At 38.6% G+C, this 20,640-nt stretch overlaps 1 protein-coding gene across 9 annotated transcripts in view; it reads right to left on the bottom strand.

The window, feature by feature from the left end:
• Window positions 1–20,640, bottom strand: part of LOC107734441 (protein furry homolog) — a 59,626-nt gene that overhangs the window by 9,366 nt on the left and 29,620 nt on the right. For 6 of the 9 annotated variants that reach the window (XM_016546399.1, XM_016546393.1, XM_016546395.1 and 3 more), the window contains 35 exons: window positions 20,360–20,463; window positions 20,066–20,174; window positions 19,851–19,937; window positions 19,402–19,573; window positions 19,164–19,296; window positions 18,829–18,936; window positions 18,501–18,735; window positions 18,179–18,364; window positions 17,084–17,170; window positions 16,626–16,885; window positions 16,271–16,460; window positions 16,060–16,184; window positions 15,201–15,258; window positions 14,963–15,054; window positions 14,601–14,773; window positions 13,500–13,660; window positions 12,795–12,905; window positions 12,254–12,408; window positions 12,042–12,141; window positions 11,686–11,857; window positions 10,572–10,828; window positions 10,164–10,310; window positions 9,904–10,072; window positions 9,410–9,500; window positions 9,077–9,159; window positions 7,792–7,942; window positions 6,582–6,685; window positions 5,308–5,493; window positions 4,112–4,313; window positions 3,444–3,595; window positions 3,140–3,327; window positions 2,903–2,997; window positions 1,631–2,244; window positions 692–789; window positions 84–260 (listed from right to left, as the gene is read on the bottom strand). In XM_016546399.1, coding sequence (XP_016401885.1) covers window positions 84–260; window positions 692–789; window positions 1,631–2,244; window positions 2,903–2,997; window positions 3,140–3,327; window positions 3,444–3,595; window positions 4,112–4,313; window positions 5,308–5,493; window positions 6,582–6,685; window positions 7,792–7,942; window positions 9,077–9,159; window positions 9,410–9,500; window positions 9,904–10,072; window positions 10,164–10,310; window positions 10,572–10,828; window positions 11,686–11,857; window positions 12,042–12,141; window positions 12,254–12,408; window positions 12,795–12,905; window positions 13,500–13,660; window positions 14,601–14,773; window positions 14,963–15,054; window positions 15,201–15,258; window positions 16,060–16,184; window positions 16,271–16,460; window positions 16,626–16,885; window positions 17,084–17,170; window positions 18,179–18,364; window positions 18,501–18,735; window positions 18,829–18,936; window positions 19,164–19,296; window positions 19,402–19,573; window positions 19,851–19,937; window positions 20,066–20,174; window positions 20,360–20,463 — 5,532 coding nt within the window. The remainder of the gene's footprint in view (window positions 1–83; window positions 261–691; window positions 790–1,630; window positions 2,245–2,902; window positions 2,998–3,139; window positions 3,328–3,443; window positions 3,596–4,111; window positions 4,314–5,307; window positions 5,494–6,581; window positions 6,686–7,791; window positions 7,943–9,076; window positions 9,160–9,409; window positions 9,501–9,903; window positions 10,073–10,163; window positions 10,311–10,571; window positions 10,829–11,685; window positions 11,858–12,041; window positions 12,142–12,253; window positions 12,409–12,794; window positions 12,906–13,499; window positions 13,661–14,600; window positions 14,774–14,962; window positions 15,055–15,200; window positions 15,259–16,059; window positions 16,185–16,270; window positions 16,461–16,625; window positions 16,886–17,083; window positions 17,171–18,178; window positions 18,365–18,500; window positions 18,736–18,828; window positions 18,937–19,163; window positions 19,297–19,401; window positions 19,574–19,850; window positions 19,938–20,065; window positions 20,175–20,359; window positions 20,464–20,640) is intronic. The other 3 variants (XM_016546396.1, XM_016546401.1, XM_016546394.1) reach the window with 2 other exon arrangements.

Raw genomic sequence — 20,640 nt, 5'->3', positions numbered from 1 at the left:
CTGGTATTAAAAGGGTGCTCTTCACATACACATCTACCATTTTGTAACATATATTTGGACATTTAAGCCTCAGGACAGCTCACCTCAGCCATATATGTCACCAGACTGAGTGTGATGTCCGAAAAGGCCTCATGCAGGTAGCGGCACACCACATTAACCCACGAGAAGGGGTCTCTGGTGTACGAACGAGTCTTATACAGAGTCATTACATGAGCTAGGTGAGAAAGTTTAGTGTTCTTGTCTTTCTCCTCCAGACACACCTAGAAAACACACAATAAACAGTCTTAAATTTCATATTGTAGGAATTTAAACCTTTGGGGGCTTATAAGATCATTTTATATTTGTATGGTGTAATATTAATAATATTTAATTTATTGTGGTCAGTTGTGTCACTATATACACTTAGATATGTGTGCTACTACTGACTGACATTTTGTTGATGTAAATAAGGCAGCAGAAATATGTACACTAGCTGAGATTTTATTGTAAATACTTAGGCTGCATGCTGTAAGTCAGTTGTCTTGTTAAATGCTGAATAAGTCTAGAAAAAAACACTTCTGAAGTTGGATATAATACAGGATTAGGTGTTGAGAATGAGTCAAGTTTGTTTTCACTTTCAGGTGTAAATGTCAATGAAGTGCAGGGTGTGTTTCATAATAGGAGCGTGTAGAGAAAAGGAGGCGGGGCAGACCTGTGCAATCCTCTCAGCACTTTCTTTACAAAACTGCGTAGGGCTACTGAAGTGTTGCACCAAGTGAGGCAGCAGGCAAAGCACGTTCAGAGGAAAACCTGAGCAGGCAGAGAAGGAAACATGAAATGAAGTGAAAGGAAAGCAGTTAAATATCAGACATTTAAAAGTAAAACAATGTAAAAACATATCAGGTTGAGCAGCCTTCACTCTTATAGATGAGAGAAAAGACCATTTGAATAGCAAGATTTTAAGACAAAAGTAAGATTGGATTTTAGGCTTTGGTTTAGTGCAAAATAGTACATCAACATCTTGTTTTCTGCTGACAAGATACTAGAATCAACATGACACTCTTCAGTCTCACTTCAGTATGCAAATAGCTGCAGGCAAGTATAATGCATAAAAAATCCATAGAGGTGTTTCCACCAAGGCATTTACAGAAGTTTAATACTTCAGGTTAGATGTTTAGAAAATGTTTTCAGAATATCAATATACTGGGCTGATATTTCTAAAAAACATTGTTTTTAACTAATAAAAATGTTTCATATTAATTTAGTTAAATGATTTAAATAATTTAAAAATAAACCCTGCAAAACTAGTTTTAAATGTCTTGCAAGCACTATTACAATTAATCTAGAGTAGTATAAAAAAAAGTCTGGGCCTTTAATGGGATTCATGGCATTAAGAAAACTGTTTTACAACAAATAAGACACCTTAAAGCACGAAAGAACCAATTAACATAAAAAGAATGCTCACAGACACAAAAGCTACCAACAAAACATGACAAGACTCTAAATGCTCAAGCCAGCCTAGTTTGTTTATACAATGACAAAGTCTACAGGAGTAGTAAGAAATTACTGTTTGTCACTGCTTTTGAGTCATTTATTTACATTAGACCTGTGTGAACAGGTTTTAAAATTGTGCCACTACCATTCTACCCACCTATAGCCTGCGATGTGTCCACTACTGGCACTCGAGAAACAGGTGTAAGCTGACAGAACAGCTGAAGCGTAAGATCATTTGTGGCCGAAGAAGTGAATCCCTTCAGGAGCAGCTGCTGCAGCCCGGAAAAGCCACTCCACCTCAGCTGGGCCTGGAGCTTCTCTAGTCTGTCCCTGTTCTCCTGCAGATCCAACGGAACCCGTGCCAGCAGTTTGTGTACCAGCCTCAATGACATCTGGTACTCGAATTCAAAGTCCGACTCCATGAGCGACACCGCCACCCAGAAGATGGTGGCAAGCAGGTTGGCGGGGTGACTGGAGTGGGAGGGGTCGGTGATGACACTTGTGTCGGCGCGGGTAGAGTTTGAGGATGTACTGCGGGCTGATCGGGCAAGACCTTGTTGGGTACAGGCTTGGATGCGGTCCAGCGTGGCGCTGCGAGGAGGGTTGGAGGATGAGTTTTCCCCACTTTCGCCGAACTTCTTCGGGACGGAGTAACTGCGCTGATGCCTGTTCTGCTCGTTAGTCCCACCCTCTTGGTGCAGGTTCAGCTGCCCTGTGCTCTTACGGTTTGGGTTGAGCTTCCCGCTCACCAGGAAGTCTGGAGAGGAATCTCTGTACGTGGAAGAGACATTGCAGGTATGTTAAGAAAAACAGATGAATAATTTAATACTTTTTCCTGTTATATTGTTATCAATACTACCATTCAAAAGTTTGGGGGCGGTAAAAGTTTTTAATGTTTTTGAAAGAAATCTCTTATGCTCACAAAGGCTGCATTTATTTACCCAAAATACAGTAAAACAGTAATATTATTACAGTTTAAAATAACTGTTTTCTATTTGAATATAAATGTAATAAATTCCTGTGATGGCAAAACTGAACTGCCATTAAAGCAGCCATTACTCCAGTCTTCTTTAGAAATGATAACATGCTGATTTGGTGTTTAAAAAACATTTCTTGAAAACAGTTGTGCTGCTTAATACTTTGGTGGAAATCATGATATTTTTCTTAGGATTCTTTGATGAGTAAAAAGTTTAAAAGAACAGCATTTATTTGAAATAAACATTTTTTTGTAAAAGTATTTACTTTCACTTCTGATCAATTTAATGCATCCTTGCTGAATAAAATGTATTATTTTTTATTTAATTTGTTATTTTTATTATTTTAAATTTATTTTAAAAAATCTTATTGACCCCACACTTTTGAACCGTAGCTATGAAATATTTTAGGCTGACATAGGTGGAAAGCATAATGTACGGCATGCAATTCTCACCTCGTCAAAGCTGCCATAAGTTCACTGTTGTTCAGACATTCAGCTAAATTATCCACAACAGACTCTAGAGTGAGTAAAATCTCCATTACGTAACCCTGGAAGGCAAGAAAATAAAAATTATAGCAATAAGATATTAAGAATTATTTGACCACCAATTGCATTTAACCAATCAAACTGAAGTACTGAAGTATCATTATAGTATTTATTGCATGGATGTTAAGTGATACTCTTGCACACCTGTACTTCATCCCCATGTTCCCCCACAACCTCCACAAGGCGTGAGAGTAGGTCAGATACGGCATGGGCAGAGAGGGGTTGTCTCAAGGCACGGAAGATCTGGAGCGAGCGCCCGGCGTAATGCCGGGAGGAGCTGCAGAGTGCCGTCTGCAAAGCAACATCGCTCAGCTGATGCTCTAGATGGAAATCTGACACGACATTTATCAGTCACTTATCAAACAACCTCTGTTCCAATATATAATGTACAGGATATTTCATTCTGTAAATAAGACACATAAATGCACTAAGAATTTTTGGTAATTACCTGATTTGGACTCCTTGAACACAGAAACCACATGCCGGAGGAAGTTGGTGAGCTGCTCGGTACTCTTAGAGTTGGGGTTCTTCGGAGTGATGTCTTCATGGCACCAAAGCGGTCCGAATGCCCTAAGTAAGGACAGGACAGTACTCCATGCACTGTACCACCACCACCACCGAAATCACAAATGCATAAACTACTGCTCTCTAAATGCCTGATTTAATGACTCTGGGAAATGCCCAATTTAGCCGGAGAAAAAATTGAAACAATATGAGTTTGATATATTTATCAAAATTCAAATAAAATAAATTCAAATAAAATAAACGAAATAATATAAAACATTTCAACTAATTTAAGTAATAAAATATTAAAATAATAATAACAATTAATTAAAAATAAATGATGGAATAATTATTTAGAATTTTATTTAAAAATAAAAAAATATTTTGATCTTTGGCCACTAGGGGATGTGTGAGCTTTGGAATATTTGATAGTTGATGCACCATCCATTTTTGTCTCGTCATCTTGATAAACATATTTATATGCATTCTAGATTAGTGTCTTACTCCTCATTCATTTTAGGTTTTGTGTATGAAAAAATACTCCCATTTGAATTCTATTTTCATCCACATATATCGAAGCAACTGCTAAAAACCAGTATCTTTGCCACATACCTAGTGGTGAGGAACTCAATGAGCTTGTTGGTTTTCTCCTCTGATTCTGTGGAGGACTCGTCTAGTTCCTCCAGGTCAGCTGTGATTTGTGGCAGGTTTCCGATGCTTCCTCCCAGGCTCACACTAGAGGAGGTGGAGGACGAGCTAAGTCCAGAATCCGCCACTGGTGATGCCTGCCACTCACGCAGGAAGTCAAACCCCCCTGTTCAGACGAGAGTGTGGTTTAGGTATGCAATGCATGCAGGTTATAACCAAGCAAAACTATAAACATTTAAAAATATATATATATATTATTATTGTGTCTGCGACCTGCTTTTTAAAATGAGCCTTTTCGCTATTTTGAATTCGTCTTCGCAGCATGTCTGTACAATCATAATATGAACCACACTTATCTAAAAAAAAACATCTAAAAAATGTGATTTGTATTCCAACCTTTAATTTTAAGCAGTGACTTTTCACATGTGTATCTACTCCGGTATCAGTAAACAAGGAAACAGAAGCATCAGTGACACGCAGCATAAAAGATTAAATGCCAGAAAAATCTCAGTCATAATGCAAAATGGGACTTGGCATAGTGTTTGGCCTAATTACCTCAGTCTCTTCTATAGTGAGAAAGACAAACAGCTGCCAAAAATACTTTGAATTCTACGCCAAAGAGAGTTAAATCCTAACCCTTGGGCTTTAGCTTCAGAATAGGTACCTACTTCCTCATTTGTAAATTTAAGCTGTGAATCTTATACTCACACTCTCTGCTCTTTGCTGCAGGTGATGTGACAAAATGAGGTCAGATGAATTTAATGCAAAGTCTCTCTGTTTTTGTGCATTGATCTTGCTGTGTTCTTGTACAGTTGTTGTGTTTAAAACAAGGAATTGTGAGTAAAGAAACAATGACTGTACACAAAGGAAATTTTTACAGGTTGCTCTCCATATATCACAATTGATTTGAGTGTTCACTTTGTCTTAGATGTTTCTCCTGCAGAATTTAGTATCTTGGCATATCTGAGCACAGTTTGAAATATTGATGATATTTTTTCTGAAACTCTATTGTGATTTTTGCTCTTATGGGAACTAAAACAAAACCTCTAGCAAGAAATTGGAATTCTTTTTGTGCACTGCAAGAAACGCTATGTTCATTTCTGTCAGTTGTTGGTGTCTTTTTGTGTCATGTTTGATTCTGGGTAGAGAACGGATTTTACCTGGGTTGGGGTGTTCAGGCTGGTAGCTGGATTTAACGGTGAGGGTCTTGTTGTCACCGATCTCTCTGGTTAGTAACAGGACAGAGGCAATGACCTGGAAGTTGTTGTTGCAGGAGAGGGCGATGAGGAGATGCAGGAGTAACCTCTTGCTGTGCTCAAATACCTCTGGCCGGTAATGATCCAAACCTGAGAGGACAGAGATGCACAGGTAAATTAACTGAACTAATTTGAGCTTAATAGAACAGAAGTCAGTGAAGTGGACAGGAATGAACAACATTCTGAACCTGAACTAAATTACTTTCAAAGGGTGTTCCCACTGTTGTACGGTTGCATAACGCTGATAACACATCATGTTTCCAAGGAGAATCACAGAACACAAAACAGGGCTCTGTGCAACAATGCATACTTGTAATAGTGCTAGTGTTCAGGATTTTTTTTTTTATAACGTTTAAATCGTACAAACTTTTAGACCTACCATGAGCACAGAAATTATATGTTAATGTAATTTGTGATTTGACATTCATTAAAAATGGTGCTCAATTTCTGGTTAAGAACTACACTGACCACAGCCCCGCAGAGTATTCCACTGATGGAGTTATCATTACCATGGGAACAAAAGAATCATAACAAAGCATCTGCCCACTCGCACAATGCATTTATAAATATCTGAATACTATAAATCAATATTTTAATGTTATTTTCATATTATTTTTTAATACAAATTTCAAATATTTGCTTACAAATTACAAATCTACAACTTACAAATCTATTTTGAGAAAAAAAAAGGGTGTTGAAAAATTGAACAGTCACTTTCACTGTTGCGTTCTATATTTCTGACCGAAAAACAAAACATCACAGGTGTGCCTCTAATCAAAAAGAGAAACATGTTGTGGGACAATGCTGACGACATCAAGAGTCTGAGAGAGATAAGCCATGAGTAGATGGCATTTCACCAGCCCCCACTTTCTTTCCTTCTCAGCCTTGTTTTCCATCACAGACATTTTTCACATTTCTTGCATTGTTGTACTGTGTTATTCAGACAGACTGCTGGGGTGAATTATGGTGGAGAATACGGCCACTATATAGACCAGACCAAAGATGTGAGTGCGTTCTCACAGAGAGACACCCAGACACAAACATACACTCCCTCACATCTTTTAGCTAAAAAAGCTACAGTCTAGATCAGGGGTTTCTTCACATTTTAATAACAATGTAAAAACAAAAAAAGGTGAGACAAAGAGAAGAGGTGAGAGAGGAAATAAAAGAGTGTTTACCTAGAAAGAGAGCATGAAGAAGCAGCGGCAGGTGTAGTGCCCAGTCTTCTCTCACGCTGTGGTCCACAACCATCTCTGTCATGAAGATCACAGCTATGTTACACCTGCCGGCACAAACATGCAACAAGAATAGTGTTACATACTTAACCTGACTGGCTGTAGCATCCACTGAAAGATGTACATATACAATAAGACAAAGAACTGTGGCCTAGTGCTCATGTGGATGATGCAAGTTTGAATCTGGCATGCAACATTTCACAATCTTAAGTGCATCTCTTCTGTCCATTATTTCCCATCCTCTTTTTGCTATTTTATCTATCAAAATGGCAAAAATGCCTAAAATGAAGGCAAACAGGGTCAAGCACAGCTGTGACTATGAATCACCTAATTAAATTCAAGATCCATTAAATTACCGATTGGTATAGACAGACGGCTCTTCATTTGGCTTGCGCATATCCAGACAGAAAACACAGAGGCGAGTTTATTTTTACCAGGTATTCCTGTTATGCAATTCTGCTCATATTTTCAATAACTCATGAGTTTTGATGTATATCTTCCTGTTCAGGTGTCAGCGTGAGTCTGCACAGATCTGATGAATTTGACAGATTATATTAGATTATGTTTTCACGTTGTGTGTGTGTGTGTGTGTGTTCACTACTCACTGCTGTGTGTGTGCACTTGGATGGGTTAAATGATGGGTTAAGAGCACAAATTCTGAGTATGAGACACCATACTTGGCTACACGTCATGTCAATTCACTTCACTTCACTAGATTATTTATAAAAATCCCAAATATGTTGTTGCACCACCCCTGATGCATGCCTGACCGTCTGTAACTCCTGAAAAATCACTGAACGTCACAAGGATGCTGGTAAGAACTGCTGTCAAGGTAATAGAACAACAATTCCTCTCTTGTAAACAAAACAGTGTTGTGGGTAACTGCTGTAAAATGCTACAGCAAACTAACACATGTGGGTTTTATGGGATTGGCTTAACAAAATCCATCTGCTGCACTTGAACAAAAGCAACTATGTAAGGATGAGTTTATGGTGTGAATCCATGTATGTTTGTGTAAATGTTTTGTGAGTAGAAACACAAAAGGGAGAAAATTACCTTGGACATTTAAGACCTTTTATAAATCTTCGATCTCATTCAGTCTGACATCAAAATGCAAAGGAAGTCAAAAGCAGAAGGAAGGGTCAGGTGGTACCTGTGAAGGGGTCCCCGTGGGGTGATGGTCTCAGGCAGGTAGTCCACCAGCGGGGCCCAACAGCCTCCATTCACAGGCATGGGAAGAGGCTGAGGTCTGTTACTCTCCAATACACTTATCAACCAGGCAGCATATGGAGGCAGAGGGTCATCTGTTAACACACACAATAGGCATAAAAAAAATCAGCTGGGCATTACAGTAAAACAGAATTATAACATAATAAATGGGCATTAAACATTGACTGCAGAAAGCATTGACCACAGAGTGATACGAAAGATATGAAACTGGCACAGGTTTGTAAGGCACAACAGTCAAATATACAGTTAACACCACTATACAACAATATTTGACCACAGAATGCTGGGACTGACCAATCAGAATCAAGCATTCCAGAAAGCCCTATCAAAGGGAACATTTTGAAACGTGTCTATAGCTTCACAAACAATTAACGTTAAATCATATTGATCTAACTTTAAATCAGTTGAATCATCTGAATCTGAGTTTCTACAGCCAAAATACATCAGGAAATATTTCTAAAATGTTCTTGAAATGAACTGTCTACTATCTTAAGGTATAATATAATGTTATTGTTTTATCTTTACATTAATCAAAAAAAATTATAATTCTAAATAAACTGTCAATTTAGAATTAAAAATGATTAATACATTAAAAATAAATAATAATAATTTTTTAAAATTAATTAATTAAATTAAAGAGTAATTTCAGTCTGTCACTTCATATGACCATGTGGTGTGATGAGTTGATTCAGAGCGTATCAGGCAATTATCTTATCATTCATCTCCATTAGAGCTGCCATCTTGCCACTCGTCCATCAGCTGTCATGACAGGTATGTAGGCAGGACAAAAGCTGGCAGCTCCCACACCCAAAACTCACAAATATGAGTGCACAACTGGTTGACATGCACATTCATGAGAGAATATACAGATAAAGGCATGTGTTGTGACCTAAATTTCAGTACCAAATTCCTTAATACGGAGACGCAATGCTCTAGTGAGCATGTATTATTGGTATATACAGTATGCGCCAAATGGTAAGTCACATGTACAGTTGTCAGTTGTTAGAAATTTAAAGCTGTAAAACAATGAGTGTAAATGTATCCTTAGTTGTATGTGTCAGTGTGTGAATTGACAGCTGTGAACCATCTGTTGCTCTGTTCTTGTAATCTGGGGGATTACTGACTGTAACCTATAGTCTGGAGTTGTACTGTGAACTGCAAAGTTGTCCCTAACTACGTCCATAATACAGGTCAGATGAAGAACTTACTTTTCTCTTCATCATAAGAACCTCCTGAGCTGTTGCTGTAGCGTGATTCCAGGCGGTTATGAGCCCGGGCTGCGCTGCTCAACCTGAGAAAATGTGTGCACAAAACACATGTTAGGGAACATAAAATGCATATGCATATTGACAACATGTATTAATTAAGCTGTTTAACAACCCAGTAGCTGCCTACTTAGACAAGCACATACGTGGTGGATGAGAACTTACAGCCCATATGTGGTGGAGAATTTAGAGTATAAAAAAAAGATTTTTTTTTTTTTAAATAATAAGGCTCTCTCCATTTTTAAGGAAATTAAAGATACATAAAGAAAGATGTACCTCTCTTCATTCTCTCTGGCGATCTTTGGCTCATCTGCCTCCTGGAAGTTTTCTTGCCCGGCCACTACCGTATTACTGCTAGATGTTGTGCCTTTGCAAACAAACAAAAACCTGATTTTTCAACCATTATTAGGGAATAGCCATACATTGGGTTATGAGATTCACAGCATTCTATACAGTACAACCCAGGGTTCTGAAACTGGATGGACCAAAGCATAGGACTGTCACTGCTCAATTGAGCTAGTACTACATTTATAGGCACCTATATGTAAATTTATAGACTGAATTATTTATTAATTGAATAGTGCTTCCAACAATTTATAAATTATAGACCTTTATTATACAATTTGCATAGCTTAAAAAATAAGTTATTTCCTGTAAACCTGTCTTATTAAGTTTATTAAGAATTTTTAAGAAGATGTTTCTTCTGACACTGCATTCAGAAAAAATAAATACTGCTAAAAACCCCACCCCAAGGATCATATGTGCCTTACCTGAGGCCACAACGGAGGTCTTGTTGCTGGCAACAAAGCGGTAAAATGGTGGGTTGTCACAGTGTAGGACCACTGGGTTTACTGGGTCTGTCTGCTGAAGCTCAAAGAGCAGCTCCTCCATGGTCTGAATGGTGTTGTTCCGACACAGATATATCACCACTTTCTTAATCTAAAAACAGTTCAAAACAATTTGGCCCATTATAAAGATCTAATAAAATGACATTGTTGGTTAAGAGTGTCCATATGTGTGTTTTCCTTACATATGGCAGCAGTGTAGTGTCACTGCTGACTCCGCACAAGCTTATGAGGAACTGCAGCGTTATTCTCAGGTTGTTACTCCACTTGTCATTGGTCACAAGAGCATTCCAGGCATTCTCCATCTCAGGACCTGGGACTTCATCTCCATACTGATGAGAAACCATACAAATCATCTTAGTTGATTGTCAAACCTTTAAAGGGGCAATTTTCGACACTTTTCAGCATTGTATTTTAGCACTGCATAATAATTGGGAATAATTTTTGCATAAATACCCTAAATAATCATAATTTAGTTTTCCTCTAGTAGAATCAACTGAGATATTAAAGAGATATAATTTGAGCCTTTTCTTTCGTATGAGTTGAGTCATTACCACAACTGGATATTTACGTAATAGTAAAGTGCCTCTCACCTTTGCAGTCATGAACATAAGGTTGTTTAGGACCAGTGAGGTGGCCTGCAGAGAGCCCCAGCCGTTGCCTTTGAGCCTGTGGGTGATTCCCAGGCTGTCAGCCTGCTCACTAGCCTCTTCCTCTGGAGTACATGGGCTGGAGGTTGGGGGGAGCAGTCCTGTATCCACCAGCTCTATGTTGTTCAGCCATGGCAGCAGGTAGGTCAGCATGATTTGTCTGCCGTTAGGGTGAGTGGTGGGGAACCTCTGGCTGACCTCTGCATGTGAGAGATGATTGTGGATAAACAAATGAGTGGGTAGGTTTAGCGCAAGGTCAAAAGTTGAGCTGCAGTACAATAACACAGAGCACCCTCGACCAGGACCATTTTTTTGCATGTAGGCGTTTATTGGCTTTTGGTGGGGCAACAGTTTGGTGACACATCCAAACATCTGGCTAAGAGGTATTCCTTGTAAAGCATGAGTAAAGCCCAATTTATACTTCTGCGTCAACCTACGCCATAGCTACGCCGTAGCCTTACGTGCACCTCTCCAAAAATCTAACAGCGCGTCAATTCTACGCGGACCGCAAGCGCTGTGATTGAACCCCTCCCACCGTATGTAAATGAGTTTGTGTGTGTTTATGTGCATTTAATATATTTTAATGTTACACCTTATTTAAAATAAAACAAAGCAAAGAACAAGTGTCGTATCATTTATTATACTACATAGCATTATACATCAGTAGTTGTCCGCGACAAACAATGTTGATCTGCCATGGTACAAGTCCTTGTGGAGACTGAAAGAATGCCATCTTCTCCTGTTCCGTTGTCTCCTTTTTGTAGTTTTAAATCTTTTTTTTTTGTTGTCAATTTAAATGCCGCCGTCGGAGCTGAAAATGCTATAATGCTTCTCCGACAAGCCGCTTCTTCTTCGGCTTTTGCCGTGGTACTGCAGGTTACACCAGCAACATGCCCGTGGACACTGCAGACTAGCGGTTTGCATGTGTACTGCACGTCGACGTGGACAACGACGCAGAAGTATAAATGAAAACCAACGCACAGCCTACAGCGTAGGTCCGATGCAGAAGTATAAATTAGCCTTAAGTGTGTCACAGACAAAGACATGCACACCTTACCTGAGAAGAGAGGCAGGGTGAGTTCAGGATACATGCAGGCCAGCTGGTTTGAGAGCTGGAAGAGAGAAACGCTGTATAGTGGCGGTAAAGGACCATGTGTGCCATACAGGATATTTCCTGATTTTTGTCCCACAATCCTCTTTGAGTAAACGGACAACTTAGACTCCAGGACCTGAATGACACAGAAAAAAATGGGGGGAAAAAATCTTTTGGCACTAGAAATTTATTTATTTGTTTATTTTGTATAAACATTTCTGACATTTATAAAAGAAAATATGCATAAATAAATAAATCTTTCAGCCACTGAAAATACAAGAAAGGCAAATAAAAATCTGAAATCTGAAAAAATCAGATACCTGCATGAGCTGCATGGATATCTCGTAAACCTCTCTACTTGTGTCAGATGACTTAAACAACACCAGATTCAAAAGGGTCACGATGTCACATGGATAATTCCTGAAAAGTAAAAATAAAAAATAAAACACAGATTAAAAAAAAAAAAAGTATGAAAACAAAATCTTGAAACGTCATTAAAGGTAACCTTGCCAATGATGAAGGCTCTAATTACCTGCTACCGCACACAGTAGCAATAGCTTTGAAGCACCCTGAAGCAAGCTGGTATGATCCAGTGAAGCAGCGATCCACAGCCCAGTTAAAAAGATTCAGCTGATCTGGGTTCAGTTCCAGGAGCAAGATAACAACCTCACAGCCCAGCCGATGCACCTGCAGCCCAGGGCGGTGATAAAAACATGAGTGTTTAAATGTGTGCTTTTCCCATAATCAAAGCAGAATTAAAGTTATTCCAATCTGACAGTCATTAATTTCAACTTTAACTGCAGACCTAAACAAATAAGATAAAACTCATTTAAATGGTTGACAACCCAGACCCAATAAAGTAAATAAAGCAGAAAAGCAAATAAAACTAAATATGTTCACAGGCCAATCCTGAAAGGCTTGTTGTTTTAGTTTTAATGACAGGTATTAAACCTGATGAAAAGCAGCTATAAAATTTAAACAGGAAGCCTGTTCAGCATCAACAGGTTAAAACAAGGACTACAGCTGACACAGGAACCTTTACAGCAATAAAGAAAGAACGAGTGAATGCTTACCCGGAGATCATGGCAGGCTAATATATTGTCCAGCCACTTGTACAGGTATCCGTCTGAAGAAAGCCCCACGTTATCGAACACAGGGCCACAACATAATACCGCTGACATAGCCTGACAACAAACCATGTACACACACAAACAGCATTACATCAAAGAACATCTCATATCAGAGCTCAATGGTTTGGAGCATGTGGACAAACCACAGTTCTGAAAGGAATAAGACTTTAAAATGAATCTTCATCATGAGACTGAAATTACACACTGCTCTTAAACTTTACACACAAATTAATTCTGTCTAACAGCCCTGATCCATTGTGACACACAGAATAGGCTTTTCACACCTTATACAAAAAAAAGGTCGGAGCTGCCAAGTGCATGCCTTTTTGGACAAAGAGGGTGCAGAGAACTTGGGGAATTTTCCGCAAGACACCCGCCGGTTGTTAATTGAGCAAACAGGTACTTTCCAGATTGGATTTCAGACGTTTCCACTTGATTTAGTGCTGTTAACATAACTCTATCTTTTCTTCCTTCCAAAGAGACGAACAGTACCGAATTGTGAGGGCAAATTCAAAACTTCCTCTGTTCTCTTAAATTGCTAGATATTTCTATATGCCAAGTATGAAGGAATAAAGACTTGTTTGATAAAATGCCTTAATGGTGATTCTCTGAGATGTCAATGAGCAGATTTTTTTTATCTGGGTTTACCTTCAAAGCACAGTACTGGTAGCGTGTGATCTGGTGGTTGCGATCACTATAGCGGTCCAGAGGTGTGAACATGACACTGAAGGGTCCAGCCCACTGGCTGAAGAGAATGAAGAGGTGATGCCTCAAGCTCTGCTGGGGGAACAATAACCGCCTGTTGTGGACTAAAGAGAAAAACACGAATGAGACCTGAGGAACATTTTATAATATTTTTTTTTACTCTCAGCATGGTACAGTGTAAAACTTCGTATCTAAAATTAACTGGTATTATTCAAAGGTATGTACACTACAGTTCAAAAATTTGGGTCGGTAAGATTTTTAATGCTTTAAAAAGACTACTCTTATGCTAACCAAAGCTAATAGTGGAATATTATTACAATTTTAAATAACTTTTCTCTTTGTTGATATATTTGAAAATATAATTTATTCCTATGATGGCAAAGCTCATTTTTTAGTAGCTATTGCTGGTTTGGTAATCAAGAAACATTTCTTATAATTATAATACAAAATATTTAATACTTTTGTGGAAACGGTGATACAATTTTTTTTCGTTGATGAATTGAAAGTTCAAAAATGTTCACATATGAGTTTGTTGTATTTATTCATAAAAAATAGCAATATTCATCTAATTTCTTTCAGTATGTCAACACACTAAAGAGACCTACATCACAACCAGCTTTTAAATGAGAGAGCTGGCTGTGACGCAGGGCTTCTGGTTAGAGGGGATGTTGTGCTCTGCTGGTCTGAGGGTTTTCTTGGTCAGTCAGCACGTATTAATCAGAGCCAGAACAGTTCTATTCATAGCTCTGCTCCTGGGCCTCTAATAAGTGACTCATTCGTGTTAGTGGCTTCTGAGCCTTTGAACAGGCAGCATGTTTAGATAACCTTAGACACCAAGACCAGTATATCAACGGCTCTATTATATCAGCTAAAATATCTGACCTGCTCTCATTATGGTCTTTGGTATTCTGGAGTACATTTGGGAGTACTTTGAGTATTTATTGTACACTGGGAAAGATATTTGAGATGCTAATGGAGAGGACATTTGTGATCGAAATTCTGAAATTGTTTAGGGATATTCAAAGTATTTTCTCCATGTTTTACCTGGAACACACTGGATGAGGTTGGCCACCATTCCACTGAAATGAGCTCTCATGTCTTTCAAAATGTCCAGCTCTTTGTCATTCTCTGCTTCTAAGAGCATCCGGGTCAGATCGACATACTCCAGAAAAAGGGCTCCTAGAGCCAGGGAATCTCGTTCCAATGCCCCATTGGTACTGCAGAGAAGAAGAGAAGAGTAAAACAGATGCACAAGGGATTTTTACAAGACTTTCCCTTTCCCCGTTTTAATCCAACAGAGTTCAAAGACTTGCTTTGTTGTGAAAGAAGATCTGCTTAAAAAGTTAAACCCAGGATTTGACTATATAAGTCCACAAAACAGGTCTGGGGTGAGTGGACTAGTTCACCTGTCACTGATGACCCCTGAGTCAGCAAGAAGCTCAAAGATACGCAGCAGCTGCAGCCGGAGCAGATCTCTTCGCTCTCTACGCTTCTTATTCTACAGAGACAGAAAGAGAAAATAACATGGAGAGGTGGAGAGAAAAATGTGCATGAACTCATATTGCCACTGCACTATGGACCCAACAATACATACTATGTTATCTACGGGGTTTCCAAAGAGCTGCATTAGGACAGAGCACTTACCTCAGGCCTCCTCTCCAGTGCTTCTTTCATTAGAGGATGGAGTTCTTCCACCAGCTCCCTAATCAAACACACATGTATGAAACAGTCATGAGAAATTAATTCATAACAAAATTAAAATTGATATGTCTACGGTTGAAAAGTTACAATAAATAGTTTCTGCTCAGTGTTATTGTGGTATTTTATATACTATTAAAGTCTTCATTCATATTTTGAATGACCTTTTATTTTTATATTTTCAGTTTTCATTTTGATTTAATTTTAAGTGGTTATTAAATGTATGCGCTTTTGTGTTTTTTTTTATATTTATTTTTAGCTTTAATTTCTTTTTCCAGGTTTAGTAATTTCAGAACTTTAACTTAAAAGTTTGTTCAGTTAGTTGGGAAGGCAACATTTCTAATTTCATTGAATTTTTAAAAGTTTTATCAAATATTTACATTTTATTTCAACTTTATTCAAATTACTGGAAACAATTTTGAATAGTTTTAGATTTAGTTAACAATAACAACACTGCCTGTGCTTCAGTAAACCGCGTCTTATAGAATCTGTAGACGTTTGTCCACTTCTAAGTAATGCACACGTCAGAATGGAATGACAATCATCTCTGCTATTTTGTTTGACACACATTACTTGCTGCTATTTTCATTTGCTGTTCTCAAACTTCTCACAATTTTTAAAGCTTCCTCACTGTGTGTGGCAAAACACACAAAAGTGGTTGACAGAATTATATGATATATCTGCTGTAAAACTGCCCTGGTTTAGGAAATAATCCTATGAAAAATATGAAAATCTGTTTTTTGGAGAAAATTATGCTAAATAGCTTATTAGAATGAGATGGAAGCTTTTTAATTAAAAACAATACCTGAACACTAGGGAATTTGTTCGCCCAAAGCCTAGGACGAGAGACTCTGTGATCTCTAAACTCTCCGATCTCATGAGAGGAACCAGTTGCTTCAGGAGCCACGCCACTGATGGTGTGCCTATCACCTGATCATAAACACATACATGTACTCATGATGTCACAGATCTTTTGTTTTACAAATCATGATTGTCCTGCTATGGGCATATCGTACCTTGTTGTCATACGTGACACTGCCATCGGGTGTGGTAGCCATGATTTCAGGTGTAGAGGCTCTCAGGTGACCTGGACTCATGATACTAGGTTTGGCAACACCAAGGCACAATATCAGGTAATTCCTCCACAGCGTCACATAGCCATCGGCTGATCCAGGCGTGCTGGTCTTTTTGGCGTAAACGGGACTACTGCCAGGGAGTACCAGAGAAAGGAGGTCAAAAATAATTTCCACTGGGGACATGAATGCCTGTCTATTCTTTAAAGTCAGATTTTTCTGACAGTACTCATGCAAAAAATCATCAAAACTACTATGAATGGGAAGTTTTAAGAGTAAAGATAATCGAAAAACTCACTTTGGGTCAACAAGCGGCATTAGCAGCTGTAGGCGTGTGAAGGCGTAGGGCCAAGCATAGCTGAGCGCCGTGGAGCAGTGCTTAGGGAGGTGCTCTGGCCTAAGAAAGCTATACAGGCAGAGCACCCAGGGGTCCTTCACAGACTGGGCGAAGATCCACACGTGAGACGGGCTCTTTACATCATAGTGGCTGTTAACCAGGCGGGCATTCCACTCTACCAGCCACTGCAGGTCCACGTGATGACTCATGGGCAGGGTGGCCTTCACAGAACACAGATTTTAATAGCTGAACTTGAGCAAGCATGCATGAGTGTTATGACACAAACATTTGGTAACCGAGTTCTATAAAAGCCTTGTGGCACAATTTTATGCAAGTAGAGGTCAATACTGAGAGCGACACATAAACATATGGATACACATAACAGAAACACATCAGCTGGGCTAATGGGAAATGCTTACAGAGTCAGAGACGGCCACATGGACGAAACTCTCCAGCACGCTGGGGGCCAGCTGGTCCATAACATCGATCATGGATTTATCGCCATCCTGAGAGCAGAATCCCATGACAGCCATAAGGCTCTTGTTGAATAAAGTTTGTTACACTAACAGGTCTAGTATTGATTAGTACTGTATCTGATCTCAATCCACTGCATGTGTATGCATGTTTAGGATGATTTTAACTGGTCACATAACATCAAATTCAATACAATCAAGTCAGTCAATAAGCTTTAGTGCCAACCTTTGCATTCTTGCATTACAACCGTTTCATTCTTATCTGTATGTTTTCAATTTTTTTTAACTATGAATCAAATTTTTTACATTTTCTATTCGATTCTCTTTTTCTATTCGATCTTACTCTATTGTTTTTTTAATTATTATATTTATATTATATATCTTTTTCTGTTCTATTTTTTTACTTATTATATTTCTGTTCTGTTCTGTTCTTTTCTATTCAATTTCATTTTCTATTCTATGAGTATTCTATTCTATTCTATTTTTTATTCTGTTATCCTTTTGTTTCCTTTACTATTTTCTTTTTTCTGTTTGATCAGATTCTATTATATCTTTTCTGTTCTTTTTATTCTCGTCTTTTTTCTATTCAACATTGTCTTTTTTATTTCTTTACTCTCTTTTTCTAATCAAACTGATTCTATTCTGTATTCTGTATTTTTCTATCTTATTCTATTCTATGCTATTCTTTTCTGTTCTATTTCTGTTTGTAAATGGTCTTTTTCTATTCTATCAGATAATATTCGGTTTTCTCCGTTTCTCTTTTATTCTATTGTGTATTTATTCTATTTTATTTTTATTTCTTTACTATTTTGTCTTTTTCTATTAGATTCTATTCTATTCTGTCTTTCTCTATTCTATTTGTTTTTATTACATTCTGTCTTTTTCTATAATATCTTATTTTATTCTACCTTGTTCTGCGTAGTCCTGTTCTTATTAGCTGTTTAATTTAATTAATTGTGTTTAGTTTAGGGTTTTTTTTTTCGTTTTGTTTTGTTTTGTTTTTCTGGCCTAATCTGCTCAAGTTCCAGCATTTTGTCTCACCTCGGCTTGTCCGATGGCTGTAAACAGGCAGCGTATCTCTCGGAGGACAGACACAGCCAGTTTGCGGGTGCTGGTCTGGCAGGAGCACAGTAGCAGCAGGGCCAGACCCTCCACAGCGTGCAGAACCGCGGAGTGAGGACTGCGCTCGGGTGGCAGTCTGGAGCTCCCGCTGCTCTGAGCTCCCATCTGAGGTCAACAAATATATACACATACACACGATCATACCCACAACTCCCAAGAACTGTTTACACTGGGTAAGTAAGCATAGCCAGCAAAGAGAACATTTTCATACAAAACGTCAAGCGGCACATAATGCTAATACCTCTGCAGAACGTTTTCCAGGCGCCTGTATCGCCAGCCTCCACTGTGTTAGGAAATGCAGCAGCAGTTTAACAGACGAGTCCTGCAGGCCCTGCTGTGTGTCCTGCACTTCACGCAGCAGGAAGTTAGTGTACCCGAATAGCACGTCTTCTCGCCAATCGGAGAAGTCCAGCAGCAGACTCTGCAGGGAATTCTGGGCAATAAGTCTGAGTTCATCATCCATGTGGACCGTCAGCCTGCAGAACGCAAAAAGAAAAACAATCAATGACGATTGAAGCTTTTTATTGCATGGTGTGTTGTTTCGTCAAAGGGTGTATGGTGAACCTCACCTGGCCAAGAGATCGATGAGCTCAATTTTGGACAGGCCATCTGGCAGGATTCGGGGAATGGCCGCAACACACGTCCGGAACAAGTCAATCTTTGGTTTTCTCTCACCGCTGACCAGAGAGGGAAGGGATGAGTAAAGCAAAAGTAAACAATGAGAGAGACAGAGAAAAGACAAACACAAGGAAACAGGAAAAAAAGAGAATGTCAAACTGTCTAAACAGGATGTGTGGGCTGAATGTGACTCAAAAGTCGTCTGGTTGTGAGATATCCCTTCACCCACTCATGTTACGCTCAGAGATAAATAATAGGTGTAGACAGGCCAGAAACAGCTGCTTACGTGATCATGTCTTCAGGTTCCTTGTTAAGCATCTGGGCATTGGTGAGCATCATGCAGCGGCCCACCTCCTTGTCCAAGTGCCTCAGGATGTTATCAATGGCTTTCCTGACCTGGGAATAATACAGTGCCATACCTGCAGGGAACGGCATATATAATACAGACTGTAAAAAAAACGCAAAATGTACAACAACAAACTCAAGCACACACAGGCAGGTGTTCACAATATAAGTGGCATGACCTATAAGTTTTGCTTCCTCCTCAGTTAGAGTTTTGCTGAGGTAGGTTTTTTTCTTCTTCAGTGTGTTCCCAGAAGGCAAAGTGGCCCCCGTGTTCGGCATGGGTGGTTCACCATCTTTCTGCTGCAGGTTATCAGCTATGACGAGGAATGCTCTCAGAGCGATGTTCATCCTCTGGACATACACCACACAAATATCAGAAAATAAACCAAATATGCATTTCTTCATGACAAGATCTCAACTCGGTCTAATCGGATGAATGTGCTTTTATGGGTTTACTTGGCTATACAGAAATTTTCCAACACTCAGCAAATCACATATTATTTTAGTTATATAATTCTAATCCTTTTTTTTTAGGTTTAGGTAGAATTTATAATTAAGCTTTATTTAAAAACATTAGAACATTTGAAGTAAACATGCGGGTGTGTTTGTGTGTGAGTATAAACATTACCTCTGGATTTAAACTGAAAGCTTTGGCTGATTTTCCAACACTCAGCAGATCACATATTATTTCTTTCATTGCAAAATCCAGCCTTTCCTGTAGTAAGGAGAGAAATAAATATGATATTACTGTGTGTCATACAATAAAGCCATGACACAAACACATAGATGTGTATTATGTTCTTAGATGCATATTGGGTGTATAGAGATGAGTGGGTGTCAAACCTGGGCAATGAATTGAATTATCTTGACAAAGATGTTGAGCGGCATGTCTCTAGGAACGACGCTCCGTGAACCCTTAGGGAACAGTGTTGATATGATTGAGGTGAGGCGGCTGAAATGGATAAAATAATAAAAATGTCATATTAACAGATGTCAATCATCAGAATCAACATTATCAAATCTTATTCTTCATCATCACTGTCAGTGTAATGCATTTGAAATTTACATTATATTTCTTATATTACAAATATATTTCTTAAATTGTGGCTTGTATGTTTCTGATTTTCAATACGCTACCTTTGTGTTGCAGTGTTGCTTTCACATTTGATTCGGATCATGTAGACCCACAGCAGCCGATAGAGGGATTCAAGTGCCACCCGGGCCATTTTATGGTCTTTGTTCTGAAAGAAGAGCACTTGGCTGTTATGTTCCTGTGATGCATTTAATAAATTATGATCACCAAATGTGTGCACTTGTTATACTTATAACTGTATATGTTCCACTAGTTCCACAATTTGCATTTGTTGAACTACAAAAAAAGCTTCAAACTACAAATCAGCTTCAAAAAAATAAACATT

This window comes from Sinocyclocheilus rhinocerous, unplaced genomic scaffold, assembly GCF_001515625.1.
Source record: "Sinocyclocheilus rhinocerous isolate Xijiao unplaced genomic scaffold, SAMN03320098_v1.1 scaffold1211, whole genome shotgun sequence".
In the NCBI taxonomy this organism is placed as follows: Eukaryota; Metazoa; Chordata; class Actinopteri; order Cypriniformes; family Cyprinidae; genus Sinocyclocheilus; species Sinocyclocheilus rhinocerous.
The sequence above is the reverse complement of the archived record's forward strand: the minus strand, read 5'-3'. Positions and strand labels throughout refer to the sequence as shown.